The 25,511-nt window shown below is 46.0% G+C and overlaps 2 protein-coding genes across 2 annotated transcripts; one reads left to right on the top strand and one right to left on the bottom strand.

The window, feature by feature from the left end:
• LOC103903560 lies at positions 1-25,511 on the top strand. Its single transcript, XM_019473548.1, has 4 exons — positions 1-905; positions 1,133-1,227; positions 1,972-2,076; positions 25,311-25,511. The coding sequence occupies exons 1-4, from the start codon at positions 402-404 to the stop codon at positions 25,462-25,464; spliced, it is 858 nt and encodes a 285-aa protein (XP_019329093.1). The 5' UTR covers positions 1-401; the 3' UTR covers positions 25,465-25,511.
• Positions 13,328-21,790, bottom strand: FNDC5 (fibronectin type III domain containing 5). The gene is made up of 5 exons (XM_019473549.1): positions 21,681-21,790; positions 21,178-21,376; positions 19,620-19,712; positions 15,941-16,074; positions 13,328-15,109 (listed from the first exon to the last, which is right to left on the bottom strand). The coding sequence occupies exons 2-5, from the start codon at positions 21,359-21,361 to the stop codon at positions 15,068-15,070; spliced, it is 453 nt and encodes a 150-aa protein (XP_019329094.1). The 5' UTR covers positions 21,362-21,376; positions 21,681-21,790; the 3' UTR covers positions 13,328-15,067.

Here is a 25,511-nt window from a genome sequence, read left to right on the forward strand (position 1 = left end):
TTTCTCTAGATACAACCAGATGTTTTGATGATAGCGAGCCAGATGACTCCTTGTTGGAACTGTCGGATAGTGAAGAAGGGAATTCTCCTTTCAATTACACTGAGGAAGAGATCCAGGAAATCTTGGCAGATGATTGCGTGGAATCTGAGCGGTACCTAACTAGAAAAAGCACTTTGAGCCAAAATATAAACGGAGAGGGTAAAAAGGACGAGAGCAGCAGCTTCACTGGGGCATCAGTCATCAGCGAAGATGCAAACGTAGCCTCGGAGATCGCAGAGGAACCAAATGTTCCTCTGTCCAGAGAGTGTTCAGTCGGTTCTGATAACGGCTGTTATCCTAGCCGTTTGAGTGAAAGTGCTAGTTTGGATGAGAACCATCTGCAGTCAGCCCAAGTAACTCGCATGTTGTTTGACCTTGACATTCAGGAGCTTCTGAGTCTTAGCCCAATTGATGCTGACGGTGTAGGTCAGCCTCTGGAGGACAATTGCTTGGAGGAAGCTGAAAGAGAAGCTTCAGAAGCAATCATAAATGATTGCCTAGAGTATGATAAAACCGCTAGTAGCTGTGTTCTCGAAGAATCCTCGGAGGGGCTGGTGTCTAATGGCCAGCAAAGCCTGGGTGTGGATTGCCTGGGAAAGACTCCCTCTGCGAGCAGAGATGTGTCTAACTTCTGTAGTGATCGTGTGGAAAGATCCGTGCCCTCTTCTGACCTTGCCTGTGGCCAGAGGACAGCTGATGAGAGTTCAGCACCTGTGTTGATGGTGTGGGACACCTCGGCTTCTGGGTCGAGAAACCAAGAACTTTCCAAAGAAACAGAGAGCTGTTTTTCAAGGAAATTAGACTCTCCAGAGGATGACGGGGGGCAGGAATCTTCAGAAGTTGAACAGCCATCAAACAGCGTTAAAGTAAACACACATCTTAATTCTTGTAACTAAAATGTTTTTAATTCCATTCCTTTTGATTTGTACTTGCAGTAACGTCCGTATGCACACAAGTGTGCATTTTTACCCAGTAAGGGAAGGTTTTTCAAGTGGAGGGAAGTGTGGGGGTTTTTTTATATAACTATATAAGCAAGACTTACTGGAATGATTTTTCTATTAGGTGTTAATCCCCTTTTTCCTTATCTTTCTAGTCAAGTGATACAGCTGTAGGCCAGATTGGGCAGGAAGAGACAACCAGTGGGAAGAAGCCTGGCAAAGTTATTCCTGTGCCACAGGAGGAGGAAAGGTAATCTCTTAGGAGCCTCTAAATGCCTTTGCACTCTGGAAAAATTTCCCAAACCAGTTTGGTTGGTTGTGTCCTGCTGGTTTTCTCTTTATTTTTTTCTTAAGGTGCACTGAAATAGTGGGAAAAGTACTTAATGTTTTACCCTGTGAGATACTGTAAGAGGGGGAAGAGTATAGGGCTGGCCCAAATGGGAAAGAAGGTTGCTAAGGCAGTCCTGGGCAGTGGTCTGCAGGGCAGGAGAAGAGATGTTTGTGCTGGCTTGGCTTGGTGGCCGCTCGCCTTCTGGAGTGGTTTCCGGCAGATGGCAGCAGCAGAGCAGCGCTGGGTGCTGGGCAGGGATGGTTGTCTTCTGCTCTCCGGTGTTCCTGGGCCTGGAGTTGCCAGTTTGATGGTTCTTCCCTGTGGCCGCTGCAGACCTGCTGCACTCGGATGTTCTGTGCGTTGCCGTTCCCAGCGTGGCCTTGAGTTACGTGAAAAATCTGCTGCTTTTGAGGGCTCACTGCAGGTTTCTGGCTTGTTAGCCAGGACAGTGACTTGCTGGTTCACTCAGCTGACACGCTGTCCTGCTTTGCTCTCAGTATGTTATCTTTGCAGCTTTATTCGAATAAATACTTTTATTTTTGCAATCACAGAATAGTGCTACAAGAAGTTCATGTCTGTACTAGTTCTATAGGACGCTTTGTTTTCTGTAACCTAATCTGACAAATTGTCTAAAAAAAATTAATGCTGTTTTTTATTTTAAAGACTGAATCAACGGACGTGCATTTCGGAAGTGGAGCTTGAGCAAAAGAAACATTTATATCCAGAGTGTGCATGTCCATATGAAGAAAAGAGTAGCTCCTACACCAGGTAACCCCCGGGTGGGATAGGGTGAGGCTGTACCGGTGGGGAGGGCAGAGTGGAGGATAGATATCCTAGCAGGAGGCCTGGCTGCTGGGGAAGGAGGAGTAGAGGATAGATATCCTAGCAGGAGGCCTGGCTTGCTGAACTTGTATCCTTTGATGTTTTGAATGTACTTGTTTTTCAGAGGGAAATAAAAAGTGCCTGCTACACTCGCTAGCACTACCACGCAGAGAGTTCCCACACAGCAATCAGTCTTGTTCCAGGACTGGTTCAGATGAGTTCCATAGTTTGGGATACCTGGGAAACATTATACAGGGAGGCCTGCTGCGGTGAATTAGGGGTGCTCCCAAAACAGGCCCACGATACCTGGGAAGAGCAGAGCTGAGCTCTGGCTTGTTGTGCTGGGAGGTAACTTGTTCTTGTCAGTCCACAACTATGAACCCAGACTCAGGGAACATTTAGCTTAAGTGCTGAGATTTGGATTTACTATTGACACCTTCTACACATTGCCTCCCTCAACGGTGTCATCCAAGAGCTATCAACTGCGGAGGTTTAAAGAAGCTGTCTGTAAAGAGCGGGTGTGGATATCGGCTGAAGAGCAGTGTCTGATGGGTAGATCTGGGATGTTCTGAAGGGCAAAGAGTGTTCTGGTAGCTTCCAGAGATGGCCTCCCACTGTGGTTATTCTGAGTGTTCATGGGTGCAATAATTGTCATTTCTTGAGAGTTATAAGAAACTGACAGTTTTGTGGCTCGTTGCATGGAGCCTGCACTTATCTGGGCAGCACGAACAGCTGCATAGCCACAGGGCTGCTTTCCAGTATGTGAATGTACTACAGCATAAGTAATGCAGAGGGGACTATGCAAGGAAAGCTAAAATGGCCTGTTTTCTCTTCCTTTCAAATTAAAAATGCAAGACGTATGTTCTGAGTCACAGAAAATCAGGCAGGAGCTCCAAATGAACAAGGCTGGTGAGTGAAATAGAGATCTATTTTGCTGGGGAAGAACATTGTCTGTGATGCACACAATTTGGTTTTCTTATTAGTGCAAACCTCTTTTATTCCAAATAGCTGTAAGCTTGGAATTCAGCCCGACAGACAGCGTGGGCTTTCCCAGTTGTCACAGAAAAGCCTTCTCAGTGGGCTGACTTTGACCCTGTGTGGTACTTCTGTGCACCTGGATCTGCAGCGAGGTCTTGTGTATCATTTGCGTAGGAGGTGCAGAAATGCAGAATGATCCCAAGAAATTCCTAAAGGAAAATTAGCAGGTTTCAGAGCCAGTAAGGGAATTCCCTTTGGGAAGCAGTAACTAATATATTGCTGCTACAAATCTTTAGCTCTGTTTTGTATTGCAAATCTCCTGGCATTTGTCTTACGGTAGTGTTTGACTTTGCTCTATCCCCTCTTCTACATGGTCTGTCTGCTCTTCCTTGTATCCTGTCTCTTGCTCCTTGCTCGTATGTTGTCTGGATGAATTACAGGCTGGCTACAGCAGAGGCTTTATCTTTTCACTTATCTGCATGGTATCTTGCACTTGCAGGTTCTCTATAAATACAATTTTCTTACATCTGCGTTGGGTGAGTGTGTTGCACTGGCTACCGCATGTGCAGTCTTTGAACATCGACTAGTTGGAAGAAATGCTTTTGTATTCAGGGTAAACTTTTCGCATCTAGCCATCTCAAGTGAGCTGGGACATAACCCGTGGTTCTGGTTGTTCTTCCTCTCATTCTAGTTTCTAGAGGATATTCAATCTGAATAGATAAATTTATTTGCAGCTTCCTATAGGAATATAAATGCTGCTGAGGCTGCATTGTAGCAGATGTAAAAATGAGATGTGATTTGAACATCTGCTTGGAAATGGGTGGCTGAAATTGATAATTGACCACAAAAGATTTCTGCCAGCTGACCATTTGTTAGCATTCCCACTTCATTATTGCCCTTTATCCAACAGTAAATAGAATCATATCCTTCTTGATGAGATCCTCCTTGGTAATTCTGGTTCTGTATCAGTCTACAGAAGTAATGAGGCTCCTACTTTTATAACTGTGACGCTTGGCACTGAATGTTAGCACTCTGCTGCCTGGTCTTGTCCTCGGCAACGTACGTAGCTGGATAGGCCTATTTTTAAATGGGCAGGAGAAGGACAAACTTAACAGAAAAAGCATTTTTCTCTCTAAACATAGCCTTCTCTTGGTTTCCACCCAAACATCTGTACTTCAGGAGATCTGCTTTCACAGGTCATTAACATTGCAATTGTGCATATGGGATAGTGCTTGCACCACCTGCTGCTCAGACAAGTATTCTCGTGTTATTCGGAGTGGCATCGCTCTCGGTGGAGTCATGCACCCCTGGTACCTGGGAAGCTGAGCTAGCTCCTGTCTGACCTCCAACCACTGCTTTCTCTGCTTCTGCTAGCAGGACTCCACCAGGAGTTCTCCCTGAGGGTTGGTTGGTTTGGTGGAGGTTCGTGATGCTTAGTAATTTTGTCAAGCTTCTTACAACCTTGGAGAAACCTGATAAATTATTTTCTTGGATCTCTCTTGAATCAAAGAGAGAGGAGGAGGAGGAGGAAATACCTTATAAAGAGTCACAGACCATCTGGTCTTACTGTAATAGCAAAGATCAATATCTTTAAAAAAAACAGACACACCAGGTTTAAGGTGATGGAAAGGGAGACTAGTATAAGGGAACATATGGAGAAACAAATCTGTGAAATACAAATGAACGCTGTGCTAGCAGGCTCTGCCTTGAAGCAGTCTGGTCTGTTGATTGGTACTGAGTTGGCTGAGGAAAAAACTTGCAACAGTTCTTACCTGCCCAAACTCATTTTGCTTGAATGCAGAGCACGCAGGTTAGGTGCAGGACTTGGGCTGTGCTGACATAAAGGAGGAGTTACATTTATGGCTGAGCCTAGGAGGGAGATTTCACTTCAAAGCAAATGAAATCCACCTACAAACCCTAAATTTCAAGGGGGATGCGAGATGGGGTTTGGAGTAGGGGATGGGGTAGGAACTGATAAAGCAGATTGCAAGGAGGCTTACTGTGAGGGGAGTGGTGGGAGGAGTGAGCTGTTCTTAGCAGAGCGTGATACTCCCTAGTCTACACGACTGGTCCAGGGGCTTCTCTAGTGGCAAACCACACGGCTTTGGGTTGCAGGTACTTTTGCTGAGATAATCAGAGCTCCTGGTTTCTAAATGAGAGTGGAACTTGCCTGAAAATCTCATCCTAAATCTGTAGTTTGGTCTCAGCTGTTGTGAAAGGATGGGGGATGGACTGTGCCTGTTGTGAAAGGATGGGGGATGGACTGTGCCTGTTGTGAAAGGATGGGGGATGGACTGTGCCTGAGGAGAAAGAAATCAAAATGTTTTAAAGTGAACTGCCATGGAACAGAACTTATCTAGGGTGTCATTGTCCCCTTGCCTCATGTGTAATGGCCATAAGGATTCCTACTCTAAGTCTTGGGTTAGATAGTTACATGACGCACTGTGATAACAGCTCTCTCCAAATACTTGATGGGCTTAGTCTGCTCCTGTGACTTTGCCTCTTGTAGAGGAGCTCAAACCTCTTAGTGGTGTGAAGTACTCATGAGTCATGGTGGTAGTTTGCAGAACTTCTTGTCTTCCCTCAGGTGCAGGGGTGAAGGGTGACAGTAGGAAATGACCCTCCTGTTTCTGTGGACCATTTTGACTGTGGCTCAGAATGGCAAGGAAGGGGGGCTTCTATATAGGAAGGCTGAGAATTTGTGGAAAGTTGTGATTTCTTCTAGTCTCACACACACACACACCCTCCCTTGTGCCAGCTTATTGCAGACAACATGAATTGTTGTGTGACGGAGTTTGCCTTTTGTTAGCTGTCTTGGAGTGCCTCCCTTCTTCCTAAACAATGCAGCCCGAAAACATGGATTTTTTTCAAGAACACTTCTGAAATCCTTTCTGAAAGTATCTTTTTTTGACAAGAAGTTATTTCTTTGGGTAAATAAAAGCTGATACTGCAGTTTATGAAGGAGACCTGGATTTGCTCAAGAGGCGCTATGTTCCCTGGAAAGGAAGTGGTGTTACACAGAACCGTGAATCACATTAATCACATGACTGCAGTGGCAGGATGGAAAAACCTTTGAATTTCGACTGGGCAAGGACACGCACTGTTCTGTACTGAGAGCACCTTGAAACAGTGGACTTCAGCAAGGGCAGCATTCCAAGGAAGTTGCCTTTCACTGAGCTGTAGTACCTGTTCTGAGCGAGCAGAAGGGCAAATGCTACAGCAAGGCTGGACTTACTGGTTGTTTCCTATTTTGTGACGCGAATTTGAGGATTCTTGCATTCTGCTGAAGCATCTCTTGCCAAGGATTCGCTATGCAAGGCCTTCAGATCTGCTCTTTTGAATAGAGGGGCTTGTTCTGTGTACACAGATAGCACTGGCTGTAAGATCAGTAGTACTGGAACGCTCGGGTAATGAGTGGAAGTTTGGTGCTCTGTGACCCATGTAACCCTGACCTAGAAAGACCTCTTGGGAGCAGCCTGTATGATCCAGTCACAACATAGCTTTTCTGAACATTATGATAAATGTATGTTGAGTGTAACACAGGTATCTCTCCCCAGCTGTTGGCATGAACAAGTTGCTTTGCTGGCTTGAGACCTATCTGGTCGCTGGCTGCTCTTGCTGAGCAACTGCTGTAGAAATGAAACTCTCCGCGTTGTGGATGTGACGACCCTGTGCCAGCCAGATGCTCCTTCTCCAAACCAACTGCTTTGATAGTGTTTTTGCAGGAGTGACCCTTCTGGTTGTTCGTTCTTCAGATGGGTCTGCAGTTTATAAATGCTATTTCCCCGAGTTATCCTGATGCCTGTGCACAAATAAGAAAAAAATAAGATAGCAGACTTGGCTTTTTTCAAAATGCAGAAGGGGCAAAGCAGCCTCTAATGATGTGGAAAAGCTTTGTAATGCTCTGAGGCCTGGAGATAACCAAGCCTATTGAAATGTAATTTGTTTTGTAATCTTGCTCCTATAAGACTGCTTGAAGTTTGTGGGGTTTTGTCTAGTTATTTCAGAACATGCTTAGATGTAGCCAATGAGAGTATTTAACGTGTACAGCACTTTGAGGAAAATTTACCTCTTGTTTAAACTGCTATGTAGTGGAGCCCTCAGCCTCCTCTGCTGGGCCAGGGAAAAAGAGCTTTGCAAAGAAGGTAACAAAGCACGAGGCAGTGTTCCTAAAGGACAATCTTTGAACTTTCATATTGTTACTTACCAAGGTGCTGTCTTATAATGTGGTTTCCCTTTTAAAACCTCATAACAAGAAAATTAGGTACCAGCTGCAAGCCCCAAGGAATGGGGAAGGCATTTTCAGAGAAGATGCTGTTCGAGCCTCTCGTACATATCCTTTCTTGTGTTTGTTTTAACTGTTTTACTTACTTTTGCAGAAATTACCCAAGGTCCACCAAGAAACCCACCCAAAAGTACAGCCTCACACAGTGGGTGAGCAAGAACTTGGCCAAACACCAGCATTTCCAGAGCATTCCTGACTGCTTCCAGCGTAGCCCTGTCACAGCCTTTTCTAATGTCTGATTTTGCTGCTGAGGGACAGTGCTGGTTCCTATTCTTCATTTAGAATTGTTCTTAGTTGTTCTGGTTTTGAGTGGTTCGTATTTTCATGTTGTTTTATGATCCGTTTTTAATAAGGCCAATGGAAGTTTCTGTGTTTTAGAAACATTTGGAACTGGTTTTGAAGTGCAATTTAAATGTGATCTGTTTTGTATAGGTAACTTCTGTGTTTTGCATCAGTGTTATCCTTTGAACTGAAAACAACCTCCTCACAGAGTAGGTAACAAATGGAGTTGGTGTTCAAGAGGCAAGATTGCATGGTGGATGTGAGGATGTAGTATTTCAATGACGGAAACTGGAAAATGTGCTTTGAAGTGGGAAAACTTTTCTTTAAAGCTTGGACCTAAACCTTGGCATTAAAATCTCCTACAGTGCTTGGGCTCCCTTTGAGTAACATGAAGGTTTTAAATTGTAAAAACAGTTTGTGGCTGCTGTCCTCCTCCATTTGGCAAAGACAAAGTTGTGTTTGTTTACTGTAAACTCAGGAGCAGCTGTTGATTTACCTGGTTTGGTTATGTCTTGTCTTGTTCTGTTGTTCTTTCTGTCCTTGAAAAGTTTGCCTTTTTTGATTGTTTTAACTTGTTTCATTTGTAACTTCTCTTGTAAAAATGTTTAATGAGATTTTCACTTCAGTTTATAAACATTTTGCACCTGTTAGATGTAGTTTTCTGCTGAGTTATTGTGAGGCCCTCCTCTTTCACTTGCCTGCTTTCTGGAGTGCCCAAAGAGTGTGACCTCGTGTTCATTTAAGCTACACAATCGAACGGCAACTACTGGTCTCCGTGCTGCCTCCATCTCCTTCCCTAACAGAGCACAGAAACTCTAAATTATTTGGAGGATTTGTAAAACAGATAGGTTGATCTTCTGCAAAATGCTCTTCCCAGGGGTGCTAGCAGGGCCTGCGCAGGCCTTGTGAACCCTTTAGGCGTTTATAGGTAGATTTCGGAGACCAAATTAGGTTTATTCATGGAGGAAATTGTACTGTATTTTTATTACAGTAATTTGAATTTTTTTGGTGACACTTTTGGCTCCTGATTTTAAAGAAATAAAATTTAGGTACAGTATTAATGTTTTTCAATGTTGTGGTTCATATATTTTATTATTTTGCCCTTCCGTAGCACCTTTCAAATCCGGAGCGGGACAGGAGGAGAAGTGGCTTTAAAAGGCAGGCAAAGTTTGTCACTGTCCTAGATGTGCAGTGACTGAGGCGCAGAGAATCGAAGTAATTTGTCCAAAGGATAAGCAGCGAAGCTTGGAGCAGAGCCTGGTATTGCCTGACTGCACTAACTAGATAATACTGCCTCCCTTAACGAAGTAATCCATATACAGCAATTTCGCGGGGCGGGGGATGTCTTTTTTTTTTTCTGGTGGGTTGTACAGGCATGGGTGGTGCATGCCCAGTGTTAGGGCTTCTTGTCAATAACTGATCTTCTCCAGTTAATAACACGTTCTTAATGCCAGCATAGCCTCTCCTGTGACTTTTACCACTGCAAATTTTGCTCGCAGAGAGCTGTGCATAGAAAGGGAAGGTGACATCCCTTGGCAGCCGTTGATTGGGTCGTGTGGGGGTTATTAGTACATGGCGGCTGTTGTCTTATAAACCAGTGGATCCCACGTATTAAATTGAAGAGACGTCTCCGAAAAAGGAAGAATTTTCTTGTGGTCCTGAGGGCAGTTTGTGTGCTGTCCAGGTTGTTGTCATATCTGTAAAGTCCACCTGCTCCTAATATACGCATAATAAAGGAAGGAAGAAGTTTGCTTCAAATTCCCTTGTTCTTGTCATTTTGAAAAGGCAAGTGGGATAGCAGGAGTCTGACTGCAGAGCCTCTCCCTCCCCCCCCCACCTTGCAAAAACAGACTAGCTTGCCTGCTGGAGGGTTTATCTGATATTAAACTGCTAACAGACTGGCTCTTTGAAGGTCCAGAAGTAATGCAGGCCTGGCGGCAGCTGTTGCAGTCACATACTGCTGGGATAGTGAAGCTCTGTCTCAACCAGTGATCGATGGTCACGGCTGATCAGCAATGATATAACGGAGCAGGAACAGAGCGGTAGGAAGACCACAGGCAATCTGCTCCCTTTGCTGTGCATGCTGTGGTGTTACCTTCTATGCGTTCAGAGCTTTCCATGCTAGCTGTCTTGATTTTGTTATATATCTCTTTGAGATGATTATTAAGTGATGCATAGCAGTCAGGGTGTTATTTATATTAGCCTTCTCTTAAAGCAGGCATTCTGTTGCCAGTTCAGCCATGCTGAGAAAATGAAATTATTCGGAACAGACAGCGCCTTACCATGACAGCAAGATGATGGTGTCTGTGCGTGTGCTGTGTCTAAGACCAGCTTCCCTGTGCTGGAGGACCTCGGGCAGAAGCGGGTGCCTCCTCCTGAACGTGTGTTTTGTGGTCTTTGTGAATGTAAATCTCTCACGTGAATGAACGCTGCCATGGAGCAGCTCTGCACTTTGTAAAGGCTTTAGGCTTCTGGGCAGCCTTATTGTTGAAGATTTCATTCTTTGACATTGCAACCGTGATTCATATATGCTGAACAGTAGAGATACTGCAAGGGGAGGGGGAGATTGTGTATTAAGCCTTCGTGGAAGGACATACTGCATGTTTGCTGCTAGAGTGTAGCCAAGGGCTCTGTTTATGATTTTTGCTGTAGTAGAATCCAGCAGCATCAGATAAGATTGGAAGAGACTGTTGTCCAAGCCCTGTGTGAGCTCTGCGATGAAATGTCTTAAATTAAAAATCTAATAACATTCATCAACGTATCGCAGTCTAACAGCAGCAGCTAGAAAACAATGAGACTAAAATTAAACTACTGTGTGGCTTTTTCTGCCATCTTCTCAAAAGCTAACCAGCTCTTCCCTACTTCTGTGCTGTAAGGTAATTCTAAACGGGAGGAAGAAATTATGTCCTGAAATGTGAAATAGTGGAAGCTGATAATATTCTCCCTTTGGTTTGAGAGGATGTCTAGTACTATGCTGGTTGCATCCTCTGCAGAACAGGTCTGGATAGTATAAATAGGTTATGTTTAGCAGTTGGTGGCACTAAATGAGGGGGTTTTTGTCAGTTCAAAAGGACAGCGATGTGCTGGAAAGTGTCAAATGGCATCGTGGGGCTATGTCATTGTTGCCACTCAGTGACTCCGCATCCAGTGTGTTCAGATCGCAAGCAAAAAGATGGCTTTTCTGGCTGCCAACTTTGCTGACTCCATCTGGGATCTAAAACTCAAGCTGTGTCTTTCCTGGCTCTGTTGCTAATAATAAAGATTCTTCATTTGGAACTTAGTTAAACAAAATTGTTGCAGATGCATGAGCTGAAAGAGAATCCAGCTCGCTTTCGTTGAGATATGTGGGCTAAAGCACTAACAAGTAGGAACATAATCAATCTATAAGGTCATCAGAGGATTTAATAGATAGCAGATTTGTGGAGGAAACAGAAGATATTTTAGCATAACAAGCACGTTGATCATACAGCTTTTTAACAAATGCTAGAAAGCTGATTGAATTTGGTCAGCTAGGCTTCTGCTTCCAGGCTAGCCAGTAATAGCTCATTACATGTAGTTAGGAAGCTTTTCTGCAAATCTGGGGAAATTACATTTGGTATAACATATGGTATAATCTTCAACTCTCTCCTTGGGAAGTGAAGTCTGACTACTCAGTCAATGAATTGCCATATTTTTATCAGCAAAATGGATGTGCAGCTGTGACATAGGCTTTTGAGTGGTGTAACCTTTAATGTCTTTGGCAAATACTGGCATTAGCAGTCTGTTCCTCTCCATTTACATCTCTTCCAGAAAGTCATTACCAGCTGAGATTATACTAACACTTTCTGTTGTGTAGGTGTTTCCTTCTCTGATGCTATTGAACTGTCGGGGAATAAAATGCCTAATGTTCTCATTTTCCTCCGAGGAGACAGGGAACAGAGCTTGTGCTGCTGCTTGTTGTACAGAGGGAGGTGGTGAGAAGTGTATGGCGCTGTGTGTTGTGAATTGGAAGGACATGCTGTGCAGGATTGTTTGCTCCACACCGCCTCCTGCGGCTCCATTTTACTAAACTCGTGGGGGAGGAATATATTGGCTAAATTGTACTTGCAGGCATAATATTACAGTGCTTGAAAGGATGGAGGCAAGTGGTGCTTAACTCTAAACGCACTGCGTATATTGGCAAAGGGTTCTGTTTTCAGCTTCTCGCTGCTTCCTGTGCCCATAGTCTCTGCTCAGTTGATTCTTGGAAATCAACGGGGTTAGTCCTCAGGGGCTGCACAGCATTGGCGGAGCCGGCTGGAGGACTGCTTTCCTTTGCTTTTGAGATCAACGGTTCTTGCAGGGCTCTCTGGGATCCCTGTCACGCCAGCCCACTCCCACTTGCTGCTTTTTAGTATTCATTGAAGCCTCCCTTTCCTAGCCACTGCTTCCCGTAACCACTCAAAATCAGCAGTCAGGCAAAAACATGCAGGGAAGTGTGGGTGGCCTTCAGGGTGCGTTCTTCTGTGGCCCAACAAGACTTTCCTCAGCGCTGTCTTGGTTTTTTTTTTTCTTGATCTCTTCCCTTTATTGACAGTAAAACACCTCGGGAGTATCTTTTGGCAGCTGTTGACGAGAATGAGGTATCTCTTCTAATGGGCTTAGGCTTGAAGTCACACAGGCCCAGAGCCTTAATGGTATCTGACTGTCAAGGGTTACAGTGGAAGTTGATAGCAAAAGCGCAGTTAAAGCTTTGGTGTCTGTGACCCTCAGAAAAGTAGGATCTTAAGTAACTTTCTTCGCCTATAACGGGAAACACTTTTTCCTAAAGTGTGGACTTATTACATCACTTCAATTCAGAGTTGCTGAAAACATTTCCCTTAAGAGAATCACTTGAACTGGATAGCTTGGAGTCCCTCTCTGATGAGTTGAGTTGCTGCCAGCCTACATTTGTTTCTTCTCACTAATAGTGTTATTACCTTACTTTTAAAGCCTGCAGTTATGGAACATAATGTTAACCCTTTTACCTCCTGCCACATGATGGTGTGAATACTTAACTCTGCGCAAACACTGACGCTTTACATTTTCATTCTTTTCTACCAAACAAGGAGTGAGCACATCTCTGTTAGGAAAGAAATAGTTTAAACCTGTCACTAGGGAACAACAACAGTTACTGTAAAAAAGGGGATGTGGTCTGAATTCCCAGGGACAACTGTCTTTAAAAACAGACACACAACCTCCCACCCCCCAAACCTGCCAAATTACCAGGCTGAAATTTCCTGACTAGCAGACTTCTGAGGGCTGCCTGCTTGGCTGCCTGCTCTAGGATTACGAGAGAGCATCTCCCTTATCGTTTTGCACATGCTGTACCATCTGTCCTAAATCTCCCTTTATAGGGGGATGGATTCCAAATGACATTTCTTTCTTAGGAGATAACAGACATGTCTGAAGAATCTTGCTAGGTATGGCTGTAGTGGTATTTATGTTGCAACTTTTTTTCCCCCTCGTCCCGCAACCAGAGTGAACTCTGAATCTTTCTGGTTTTCTACATCCAGACATTGAGAAAACAGTTTATGCTATAGTTCCTGGGAAACAGAGAGAAAATCTTTGTTCTATTGTGTGTGTTTTGCTTGAAGCAGACAAAAATGAAATATTACTAAATTCAGACATTACAAGGACACAAGAGATGCCTTTAATCTTTTATTGTACATTATAAAATGTTTATTGCTCTGTCTGTATCAGAGGTGTTGACCTCTCCCTCTTGGTGATGGAGGAGTGTGTTCTGGCAAAGGATCCACTGAAGAGACCTCTGGAGTTGGCCTGCCTTCTGAAACCGGCACAAGGGAAGCCCTTGCTTGTTCACCAGCACATCTGCAGGCAGACTTACTAGTGCCTTTCTCTCAAATCAACTATTTTGGAAAGGCTGGTGACAGTGGAAGAGGAGAGATGGCTGAACTTGGTTACTGCCAGCCTGTTTCTTTGCAGGGACTTTTAAACCAGGCTCATCTGAGTGCAGGTTTGTTGTAACGAGATTCAAACCCTACTCAGGCCAACCTGTCTTGGTATTTGATGGAACAAGTAGGATCTTGCCTCATCCCCTAGTGCGTATGGAGTGGTCTTGTGGAGTAATTAAATAAATACAGATACCCCATGGCACACTACAAAGAGTAAATCTTTTCCATGTGATGGACTTGCATCTACCAGCTTCCAGAGCACCAGCAATCCCAGGGATCCTGTCAGCTTACAAACATCAAGCACTTAAGAGAGAGGAGAAGCCCAACCCCTTTTCCATTTGTCGTCATCCTTTTTATGGAGGACTGCTTCCAGCAGATACCTGGCATTACAACGTCACAAAAATAGTGCAGACAGGACGTGTAAGGAGAACCAGACCTTCCCACAGGAACCCTACTAAAAGAAGCAATTTAAGAACTTAAGCCCTCAGAAAAAGGTCCCTTAGGCAAGAGCCTTTCGCAATAAATAGCTATTGCCAGTGGAGACCTTGCATAGCAACCGGTATCATGAGTTTTTTCTTTTTTTCTTTTTTTTTTTTGCTGACTGGCTACATTTTTATGGACCTTTTATCACACTGGTGGTGGACACAGGCCCAGCTGAAAATACCATGAAGAAAATGGTTGAAATTATCCTGGAAGCTAAGAAACGGCTTCTGGTGTCCCCTCATACTGGTCTGTGCCTCAGTGTTCGGCGTGCCCCGATTATCTGAGATGAAGAGCACCAGTGCGAGATAGGAGAGACAGCAACAGTGGAGACGTGCTGCAGCCTAACTGGAGAACAACCAGGGAAGTTCTCGCAGTGGGAATGGAAACTGGGGTATGCCTTTTTTCTTTTTTTTTGTTTTAAAAACCCACCTGCAAGACGTGTTACACAACACATATCAATGGAACAAAGCAAGCCGAGAGCACACAGCAGCCAAAATCTGGTTGCTAGTCGTGTCTGCGATGAGCTTTCCTCCTTTCTTGCTTGGAGAGGAGTGACAGTGACTGATGCCTGAGCTCACGTTAATACTGTCAAGATGTAGTGACAGTGAGACAAAATAAAGATACAACAAAACCTTGTACATTTCCAAAGACAGGAAAATTGTTCCAGAAGACGGAGTGTGAGGAGTGGAGAGGAGTGCGTGAGAAGTTGCTCCAGCCCAGGTGATTCATGAGTCCAGTACAGGATCACCGGCAGCAGCTGTCTCACTGATGCTTTTCCATTTTAATTGTTTGTTTGGGTTTCAGGGTGTTTTTTGCAGGATTTTTCTTTCTGGCCAGATGTTTTGCAGAACACAGACAAGGAGGTGTATGCCAGCAAGTGACAATCACTAGGTCTCTTTCCAAATTGCTCCAACAATATTTCACCTCCCTAGTCATCAAGGCTCAGAGGCAGAAAGTGAGAGTGAGGAATGGAGTCCATCTATCAGATGGCAGGCTGTCACGCTTCAATGATATTCACTGAGGGCTTGTTTTTTGGAAACTAGAAGAGAAGAGGAGACAAAAGAAGAAAGGATGTATAGGAATCGCTAGAGAGGGGAAAAAACCCACATCAGAGATCAGTGCAGTGTGCTGGTCAGTTTTTGGTTTTGTGAAAGTTCTTGTTCCCATCCCCTCAGGATGATGAAAAAGGGCCAGAGTTGAGGCTTTAGGGTTGCACGGTTCATCACTGTCTGCTTCTGAATGAGCATGAATTAGTGGACTATTTCAAATAATAAGTAAATGTGAAGTGGTGGGGATGTGCCGGAGTGCAAGTTGTGAATAGAAACACAAGAAAGTTAAATTAATTGAAATAAGTTGGTATAAATTATAGGCTGGAGTGTCTTATGTTATGGATATGGCATACCTTTATAACATCATGTGTATTACCAGCCACGCTCCTGCTGATCAGCTCTTCGGTTAATTGGAAGAGTAATAGCCCCTTTACCACGTGCCACCTAAGGGCTGCCGTGGGGGTAAGGACCCAAGCAGCTCAGGGACTGCAGCATTGCTCAGTGCATTTTTCTTCCAGAGATGTTCAGAAATTTCAGACATATGGATTGAAATCTGTTTTACTGATGGATGTGCAGGCTAATCCAGAGGTGGGAGTGAAGTGCTGGTGTCCTGATGCGTCTGGGAGGCTCAGACCACTAACGAAGCCGTGGTACTGGCATGCGTGGATGTGAAGGGGTATTTCCTTTCTGCATCCCAGCTGGAGGGAGGAGGCTGGAGTGAGGATGTTTAACAGAGGCTGCTTTTTTGGTAATTTAACTGAAGCCCAGCTGGAAGTTGATTGTCTGCCCCGTCCCCCCACTGCGTGCCAGCAGCATCTCACCTTGCTGCGGAGGAGCCCTCCGCTCTGGTGCTCGGGAGTGCTGTTCTCCGAGGCACTCTTGACTTTCTCCTTGCTGTTATTTGGCTCGTTATCTTTGATGATATCGTACTGTCTGCAAAACAGGGCGATCACCCCTAACAGGAAAAAGCATTAGTGATCACACAAATGAAGTCAGCCCCTGGAGCCTGCAGAGATCAAGAGATCTCTTGCTTGCCAGCCAGCTTTGTGCCTTCTGGTAGAGATCTCAGCAGCGTTCACGATTGCTCCTAAGGATCATATTCTAACACAGCTAGTCAACCCTCTGGCTGTTTCCTTCTCGATGCTTAATTCCATACTAAACTAGTTAGACGGAAGGACAGAAGATTAATTATATTCCAACTTCCCTGTCATTAAATGGGACAAGTGTTTTAAGCCCTATGTCTGGATAGCGATCAACACTAACTGTGTGGTTAAATGGGATCTTTCCTTTGCAAACACAGGAGCTCCTGGAATTTCTGGTTAGTGAAAACGTGTGCTCTGATCTTTCTCCGCTGGGGTGAACAGAAGGAGCTGGAGCTGGCAGATGAGAGGCAGGTACCGTACCTGCTTGCATGTGATACAAGCCAGGGCCTTTTGAGCAGCAGGACAACATCTGCAAATATGCAACAGTGACGGCAGCAAAAGCTGCCAGTGGAAATTTCCTCTGACACACACAGGCACATGAAGAAAAAAGCAGGGGCAGCCATGGCACATAAGAAGACTGCAAATATCTTTCTCAGAAGCTTTTATATGATATTTTGACCAAATAACTTCTCTGCCTGCAGATTCCAAACACGGAGGTTAAGCAGACCCAGGCAGATGCTGCTTTTCCCTTACTGAAAAATATTCCAGCTCCCCTAATAGCAAAGCATATGTAAAGCTTTCACCAGACCATCACAAACCGCTTTATAAAGCGAGGTGTTGTTATGACAGCTGCCCCCAGGTATTACTGATAAACACAGTGGTCCAAATTCTTTCTTGCGTATGTGAACAAACGGCTGATCCTAGGAGAATAGGTTAACATCTGCCACAGTCACACCCTCTGTGATTTCTGATGGTAAAACTGAGGCACAGAGAAGCAAAGTGCTGTGAACAATACCAGAAAGACAGACAGCACAAGAGCTTGGGTCTTGTCTCAGTTCAGAACCCTGAAAAAAACATTTGCTAAAACATCCTCATACATTCAGGTTATGGCCAGGCAAGGTTAAGGGCCATATATTGAGACTTTCTGTAAAGAACCCACTAGATGTAGAGAGATTTTTCCCTCCACCCACTTTCCTTTTTAAAGGTAAGTTGTCTGTCTAGAAGGAAAGTTGCGGTTTTAGCAAATTCTTTGTTCAGATGCTGATCTGAGTTTTAGATTATACTACAGTGGGAGATGAATCACTTGTTCAGTCGCTTCATGTAATTATTCATGATTGTTTTTACTGGCAGGGCATTTAAATTTCAATGTGCATGACTAAAACTTGACATAAATGCTGAAAAGATCATGGACTAGAGGTTTTGGAAGCCTTGTGATTTAGTTTAGATTTTCATTTGGTTATCATCTTTAGCAATAATTGCTGTCCGGTCTCTGGAAATGCAAATAATACATGGTAAACTCAGGACTTTCCAGGGCAAAAAAATACTATACGTGGATCTGATTCTGTGTCACCTGGATTCACTTGTAAGAAACCTTGCAGAACCGTACAGGACACAGTTAATCCCTCTAATCCCCCTCTTTTGTGACAGATCTCAGATCAGTGACTGGTTTCTTCTTCGCATCTCTCCCTGGAGGTATCTCATCTCAGCAGAATCTAGTATAAATGGGCCAGGTCCTCTGTTGGAGTAAACTGATGCAACCCCTATCAGTTCAGGATTGTTACAGTTTACAGCAGCAGAGATGACAGACCACCGTCTTTAAAGGACATAACGTTATGCTCACCACTGAAACTACAAGTTGTCAAAGTCATCAGCCACTCAGTACTATCGTGGCGGGTTTCTCTTCTGACCGAGGAAAATTCTCTGTGTGACTGTTGACACACTCTGAGTGTGGAAAAGTGGTTTGCCTGGGACAAGAGGACTAAATACCGAGTGGCAAAGGTTGTCTTTTATGGATCGTAGGTTTACCATAGCGCTAATTTCCTGGCCTGCCAATTTCCTTGGGTCACCTGAACCATTCCCCCTTGGGCAGCGTGCTCTGTGACTTGCAGGGAGCAAGTGTTGTTTCATTAATGTTTTACGTTGCAGCAGGAGCAGCGGCTGACTGGCAGCCAGGGGAGGCTGGGGCTCTAAATAGAAGACAAACTTGTGCAAACTTTATTTCCCGTTAACTCATGCATGTAATTTCCAAACTGAACAAGCTGAAGGGCTGGCTGCAGCCACTTCAGACATGCTAAGCTGATGGAGCAGGAGTCAGAGGCATTTTCCTCTCCCTATTTGCTAGTTTAAAACATATGAGCGAGATCTGTCCTAGGTACAATTTGCTATAAGCTCTATTGAAATGTGGTCCCAAACTCATGTCGGAAAACTCTTGGTTCTCTTTGGGAATTTAATTTATATATTTGTACATATTACAGAAAGTCATAGGGAGGGATCTTCATATTGAAGGAGCACATTTGTCTGATGCTCTGTTAGAGGCTGTGTTAATGTATGTGCCTAGCTATGCCCATTGCATCCCACAGCAAAGTGGCTCTAGGATGGCTTTACTGCACCTCCCGCAGCACTGGCTGCTCTCAGCTGCAGCTGGGCATGTGGTCTTGCTTATAAAATCATATACTACAGTAGCTGTCTTGTAGCAGAGCCTCCGCTTGGATTAAAAGGATTAGTGGCTGCAGGGTGTAAGGAGGGACATGGTTTAGTGGGCATGGTGGTGTTGGGTTGACGGTTGGACTCGATGATCTTAGAGGTCTCTTCCAACCTTAATGATTCTATGAGGGCTAGCATGGAATTTCAAGAGATTGCCAAGAGTTTGGGTCCAAAGCACCCTTTTGGATATCAGCTTTCAGCTAATGCTAGTCCTTCCTCGTCCCACCGTCCCAAGCTCATGTAGACTTTTCCTTCCTTTCGCTTAATATGTTTCTGCTAATGTCTCTCCTCTTTGTATTAAATACTCTTTCTTTGTATTTTAATAGCAGATGTTGCGAGGATCTGGGTTTATTGGTGTTTTGATGTTTGGGGCCATTTGTTCTTTTAATGCTTCCATTATTTTAATTGATTTTGAAGTGGGTATTAGTGTATATATAATAGTGGGTGTTGAGAGCAAGACTCTTAAATTTCTGTTTTGCATGAGAGTTGGAGTCATATAATAGCCAGATAATTACAGTGACCTGTATCATTTGAAGGGCTCGAGGCATCCTGTTGGATGGCTGAGGGCATTATCATCAGTGCATGCTGGAAAAATTGAGATTACAGGATTAGCCATGGGGAATTAGGCAATTGGTTCATCAGGTCCATTATCTACTTCCTGCTGGAGCAGATCAGACCACTGATTCACCTGCTTTTGGCACTGCCCGACTTGTGATGCTGCAGAGGGAACTGAGGTGCCCTTACAGCTGAGTATACGGTACTCTTTACGGGAGGAAGGGTTTCTTTTCAGGTCTTACATGATTACACGTGCAAACCAAGCAAGCCAGCAGGCCCTAGGGATATTACGTGCTTTGGACAGAAAGATTGAACTGACCTGCCCACATAAACAACACCACAACAATGATGAGAATTTCCCCCGCTCGCAGCTGTTGGTTTTTCTTCGCCATCTCCTTCATTGTCACCTCATCTGCACAAGGGGAAAGAGAGATCATGAAACCTAACCGCACGGCTCCGGCTGCACTAGACACTGCTTTAACAGTGCCCTTGACTCAAATCATCGGTGCGTCAGGGTCAAAGCTAGCAGGGAGAGAGTCCTCGCCTGTCAGTCAAGCCAGCAGCACGAGCTGCGCTTTGAACTTGCAGAGCATCAGCTGCTCTGCAGGAGATGGGGCGAGGGAGGGGCAGTGAGACGGGATCAACAGGCAGTTACCACAGAGGAGCTGCCATGGGGTAAGTCCAGGTGTTATCTGGCCCCGTCGCGGCTCCCTCTGCTCTGTCTCTGGTCTCTGTTAGTGCCGTCTGCGCCTGTCACAAAGCCTTGCATGCTTCAGCAGTTCCTCTCCCAGCTCAGGAGCGTGGAGCCTGGCATGATATTTTTCAGTGGAGCCATGGGATTCAGAAATGAGTAGAGCCTTTTTGCAGGGCGTAATGCGCCTCCTTGGCTTCAAAGCACTAAGAAGATTACAGTTCAGGCCTCCAAGGAGGGAAGCAGTGCTCCTCTTAGTGCTTTCAGATGAACAGCAATTCAGTATTTACAGACACCAAATCATTTTAGCAGAAAGAGTCACGAACTCACAGCATCCTAGGAACCATGGCCAAAAGCCCTGCAACAGGCTGGGTCCTCAGTAGGCAGGCAGTAACCCTTTATATCCCAGACCCCTGTACTCCCTAGCCCTTTTTGTAGCAGAGATTCTTGCTGACAGAAAACCTTCAACAATCTGGTTTGGCTTAAGAGGAACAAGTGAAGGAGCTGCCAGTGAGGAAGTGCCTGATTTCCTCCGCGGAGATATTCAAAACCCAACTGGACATGATCCTGGACAACCTGCTCTAGTTGACCCTGCCTGAGGAGGGGTTTGGACTAGGTGATCTCAAGAGGTCCCTTCCCACCTCAACTTTCTGTGATTCTGTGATTTGGCAGAAACATTTGAAATGTAAGAAAAGCGGCAGTCTCTGGGTGTATTTCCCCCTGCTGTCCTGGAATCCAAGCACAGGAGGCTCAGCGAATCCCCCCGAGTGCCCTGTGAGCACAGTGGCGTTGTGCCCAGTGCCATCCAGGGGTCTATTTCCACAAGAGTTCACAGCCTGCTTAGGAATTTCCCCTGGCATTCTCCACTTGCAAGGTTGCTGGACACACAGCTCCCAGACTGGAAACCTTTTCCTCCTCACTTTGCCTATTAAATCTCATCTGAAACGGGAGAAATGAACAGCCGGCCTTCGGCAGCATCTCCCTATCGCTTTGTGCACCCGTCAGCCTTGTCTGCTGGGTACACTCAGGGCATCCCGCTTGTCCACGTGGGGCTGGGAGAGGGCACTCAGCCCTGTGTGCGTTTAACCCAGCTGTTCTCATTGTACGGGATACTGCTTTTCCTCTCTGCAGAGCCCTACGCTGGCTGGGCGTCCCAGGGGCCACATAGGAACTCACCCACACTTGCCTTTATTTTTAGAGGCTAGTTTCTCAGCTTCCCTGGGGGTCTTGAAGAGGACTGGCTCACTGGCAGGGCTCTGGCCTTGGATGCTGATGGACTGGACATGCACAATGTACTCAGTGTCCTCCTCTAGGTCCCAGAGGGCACAGGAGCGGGTGGTGGTGTTCACCTCCTGGATGAAGCGCAGCATCCGCACGTCCTTCTTCTGGAAGCCGAGAGAGGAGAGCACAGAGTGGTGGAGAGGCCTCCCGTGTGCACTGCTGTCATCTAAGACCACTGCTTCCTGCCCTGTCCACCACGGACGCGGAGACCGTCGGACCCTTTCCTCTCTGCAGCTACCGATAAAAGAAGCGCTGCTGCAAAGAGGACGGGAAGCCAAGTCCCCTCCCAGACCACGAGGGACAGGACGAGAAGGAATGGGCTTAAACTGCAGCAAGAGAATTTGGAAACTGAGGGGACCTGGGGTGAAGATGAACATGACCGAAACTGGGTAACTGTCGGCACCGTACCTGTTGGGAAATTGCAAATCCAATGACAACTTCATCTTCCAGAACATCCCAAGTCACAACGGCTGAGTTGGCTTTCAGGTGTTTGACTGTGACATTTACTGGAGCCGACGGGCTGTCTGCAGGGAGGGAGAGCAGAGCCTTTACAGAGGCAAAGTCACAGCCGCAGGCAGGAGACAGAGCAAAGGGTAAGGAAGGGAGTGGGAAAGGACCTTGTTCACGGTCCTTCCTGTACATGGTTCTGGATATGGGACCTGGAAATTGCAAGTACTCCGTGTCTTAATTACCAGTGAGGTTCTAGGAGATCTCTGCTGAGAATGAGTTGTATTAGACATGTGTGAAATAACTGACCCTTGGAAAGAGTTTCTTTTGACAACACAGCAGACCGCCGAGTAGCTCATTCATCTCATCCTTCCCAGCCACATACCACGTTTTCTCTGTTGTTTCCCATTACAGTCTGACAGTGGCAGCTGGGAGGAAATGCAAAATCTGCCTTGGAAGTATGAAAACTGAATGCTTTGATGAGCACTCTGGAGGTTTGAAATTCAGGAGTAGTAAATGGGAGCGTTTCTTTTGCTTTTCCCTGTTAGTTTGACAGAAAATTTTTTATATGTGTTTTGCGGCTGATGGGCTGTCTCAGATGGTTGGAGGACATCTGGCAACTCTCTGCTTACAGCTAACAGGACAGAACATGCTGCAACAGCACCGGTGGACCACTGTAATGTGAAAAGGGCAGGCCATGAAAGCAGCAGCCTGAGGCTCCGTCTTTATTCCCAACTCCAGAGTGGAGCTGAGTTTCCAGCTGCAGGGTGGATCTGCGTAGCTGCCAGCCTTGCCAAAGTGAGCTGGGCTGTGAGGTACCAGCTGGGCTCCTGCACAACCTCACCAGGAGCCTCTTCCCAAGGGAGCTGCACGGTGCAAAGCCCTTCTCGGCATCCTGGGGGGAAGGTTTTACCTTGCAGGCTTGGTACAGTCCTTCCAGTGCTCTGTGCAGCAGGTTGGACTCCTGTTCCCTCTCCTCTGGTCAAATTTAATTCACAATCTCCAGCTTGTGCCCCGAACCCAAAGGCAGTAAATGCTAACGAGACTGCTAGGACTCCGACTACCCCAGGAGGTCAGTAGGGTGAGGAGTCTTTTTTTTTTTTTTTACTCTCATCAAAGAATAATACTTATTGCTTTGTAACCGTTGCACAACACTGCCCTTCTGGGGCTGAGGCCTACAGTAAAAGAAGGATGCACGTGTGCACGTCTCCAGTAACACTTGTTGGATTTATAGTCAGTCCCAGCCGCCTGAATGTGGCCGAAAATATTCTAGCTGTAGTGTCAATGTCTCCTAACAACTGACTTCACTCCCGATGAATGTTCCCCTGGGAACAGAGAAAATAACGGGAGCACAAAATTCCCCAGCAGAAGGTCAGTGCTGTTCTACACTTAGCAGAGCAATGACCTTACTCCTTTCTCTCCTCCCCACACAACGCCCACAGTCCAGCCTTCAGAGCTCCTCTTTCTGGCAGATGGGAGACCTGCATCCACCAGTGAGACCCTTAGGAATAGGATGTCTGGACAAGCCGTTGGGACCCAGACTGATTCTAGCGAGTCCTTCAGTGAACAAAAAGGTCGCTGAAAGGTGCGTGGCTAAGTTCACACAAATTTGGGACTTCAGAAGGAGGAGCAGCAAGCAATTGCGGTCTCCAGGATTTCACAGGGGGAGGTGTCCTTCCTCTCTGGAGTAGATGATTGTCCTGTCCTCAGCCTCCGCTGCAGCAGCAGGGCCAAGGACAAGCTGAGCAGGGGAGACGGATCGTCCTCCTCAGCCTGAGCACCAGTCCCTTCTGGACTCAGCTCCCTGCTGTGACACAGGGAAGGGACGTGGGTCTGCAGCTCCTCACCTTCCCCCGTGACTGAACCCCTGTGCCAACAAGAGCAGGGTCTAATTTTAGGAAGGGGCAGTCAGCAGATGGGAATGCGTACAGGCAAGGTCTGTGAGTCATGCCTGATGAATTTGCTAGAACATACGGAGGACATGACGGAGTTGAGAGATGGGAGACAAAACAGTCTCCAGCTGCAGCCAGGCACTTCGCCCTTCTCAAAGTGCAGCTGTACAGTTAAATCCCGGCATGTTGTCTTTCCTAGATATTTTTAGGAGCTAAATTTTTTTTTAGGAGCTACCACTGATTTACCCAGCTTAGGTTGAGGAGGCCTCTGAAAAGAGATGAATTAACCCCACAGGAACAGAGAGCAGAGGATCAGGGAAAAAGCTTTGGGCTGGGAAAAGGGAACGTACAGCACACCCCACTTGGTGTGCTGTCCCCTTGGTGTCCCCTTTAAAATTTATGACCTTGAGGGAGGCACAGCATAAAAAGTGTCTAAGTGTCCTGATGACCTAAAACGTGGGGGAGTCAAAAAGACCTAACAGAGCTGGAGAAGAAGAGCAAAGAACCTCTCTGGGAATTGGTGAGAGAGGGTGGACGGCTGTGAGGCAGAAGGGAAGCACTCGGCAAAGCTGCAACCCAGGGCTCGGAGCCTGCAAAGCAGGACTCTGAAGGTAGGCAGGGGAGAATTCACCTGGTCTGGATGGTCGAGAGCACTCTAGAAAACCCCCTTCATAATAATACCTGAGAGGGAGATGGGGTAGTTGGAGTCAGCAGATAATACAGTGAAATCTAGGACAGCAGATCCGAGTGTGCCTTTCCTTTCACTACCACAGATTAGGAGTAGCTGCACATAAATCAGTGGTATCAAACCAGTATAAAAGCGATATGAAAAGAGAATTAAGCACGGCGTTTGACAGAAACACAAAGCCAGGAAAATTAGTTTCCTGCTCCCAGAGCTGAATGAAAAATTTGGAACCGAAATTTTAATCCGTGAGGATGCTTTTCTCCCCGCTCCCAGGAGAGGAGATAATGATGAGATCATGACTTTCTAAAATCTAATCACTGTTCCAAGATATTCCACACCGCTTTTGGCTCCCTGGGCCAGTTGCCGCTCTTTGTAGTGCCAGCCCGACTGAGGTCGGGTGGAGAAGATGTACTTTCTGTTTCCCAGCTGGCTGTAGGGGGTCAGCATCTCTAGCAGGGCCTTGAGGTACCAAATCCAAACGTTTGGTTCCTTCCAGAGTCATACGCAACTCCTGGAAACTTTGCTTCTGTGCCTGTGGTGGCCAGGGAAGCCGCTGGTGTTCTGGGAGCAAGCACAGAAGGTGGGATGGCCCCAGGGGCTGTTCCTTCCCCTCTGCGGGCGAGATAGCAAGGAACATGCTGTGCATCAAACCTTCCTCGTGCATGTTCGCTCCAGAGACGCTGAGGACAGCACGTGCCCTGTCTGGTCTGTAAGGGACCCATATGATACAAAATTTCTGGTTTAACAGTTTAGCTTCATCCCAGCGCAGAGGCTGTGATGCCTGCCGGAGCAAATCACACGTTGCAAACCGGCAGAGGATCTGTTTGGCCAAATTTGAATTAGAGCTGTGTGTTAGGATGAAAAGTTGCTCTCGTTTTCATGTCAGCGGAACTTGCAGCCCCCTCCTTAAGGGGGAGCCCTGATTAATTAAGAGGAAATCGTGATGATTTTTAAATGTGAGTGGCTGCTTCAAAACTGATCGTGCTTAAACCATGTCTTGTTTCCTTCCCACAGGGACCCTTCATCAGGTGAGTCGCAGCCCTACATCCCCCAGGGCTGTGTGTCCCAGCCCTGCCTCACTCCTACCCACCTTGGGCCCTTTTGGCAAGAGCAGGTCAGAACCGCCTCCACACAGCAAGGAGGCATGAGCTATGAAGATTACCCTTAATCCCCTCTTAATGCTGAGAACTCCTTCTAGCCTCTCATTAAACGCTT

This window comes from Aptenodytes forsteri, unplaced genomic scaffold (assembly GCF_000699145.1).
Source record: "Aptenodytes forsteri isolate BGI_AS27 unplaced genomic scaffold, ASM69914v1 Scaffold7, whole genome shotgun sequence".
Classification (NCBI taxonomy): Eukaryota; Metazoa; Chordata; class Aves; order Sphenisciformes; family Spheniscidae; genus Aptenodytes; species Aptenodytes forsteri.

Bases quoted from the DNA above. Each gene is read 5' to 3' on its own strand.
- LOC103903560 (XM_019473548.1), top strand. From the start codon at position 402: ATGTTGTTTGACCTTGACATTCAGGAGCTTCTGAGTCTTAGCCCAATT. The intron at 906-1,132 runs GTAAACACACAT...TTATCTTTCTAG, and splicing joins AGCCATCAAACAGCGTTAAA to TCAAGTGATACAGCTGTAGG. The intron at 2,077-25,310 runs GTAACCCCCGGG...TCCTTCCCACAG, and splicing joins AAGAGTAGCTCCTACACCAG to GGACCCTTCATCAGGTGAGT.
- FNDC5 (XM_019473549.1), bottom strand. From the start codon at position 21,361: ATGCTGCGCTTCATCCAGGAGGTGAACACCACCACCCGCTCCTGTGCC. The intron at 19,713-21,177 runs GCAAGTGTGGGT...CCCCTTGTGCAG, and splicing joins ACTAGCCTCTAAAAATAAAG to ATGAGGTGACAATGAAGGAG. The intron at 16,075-19,619 runs GTCAGTTCAATC...TTTTCCTGTTAG, and splicing joins GGTGTTGTTTATGTGGGCAG to GGGTGATCGCCCTGTTTTGC.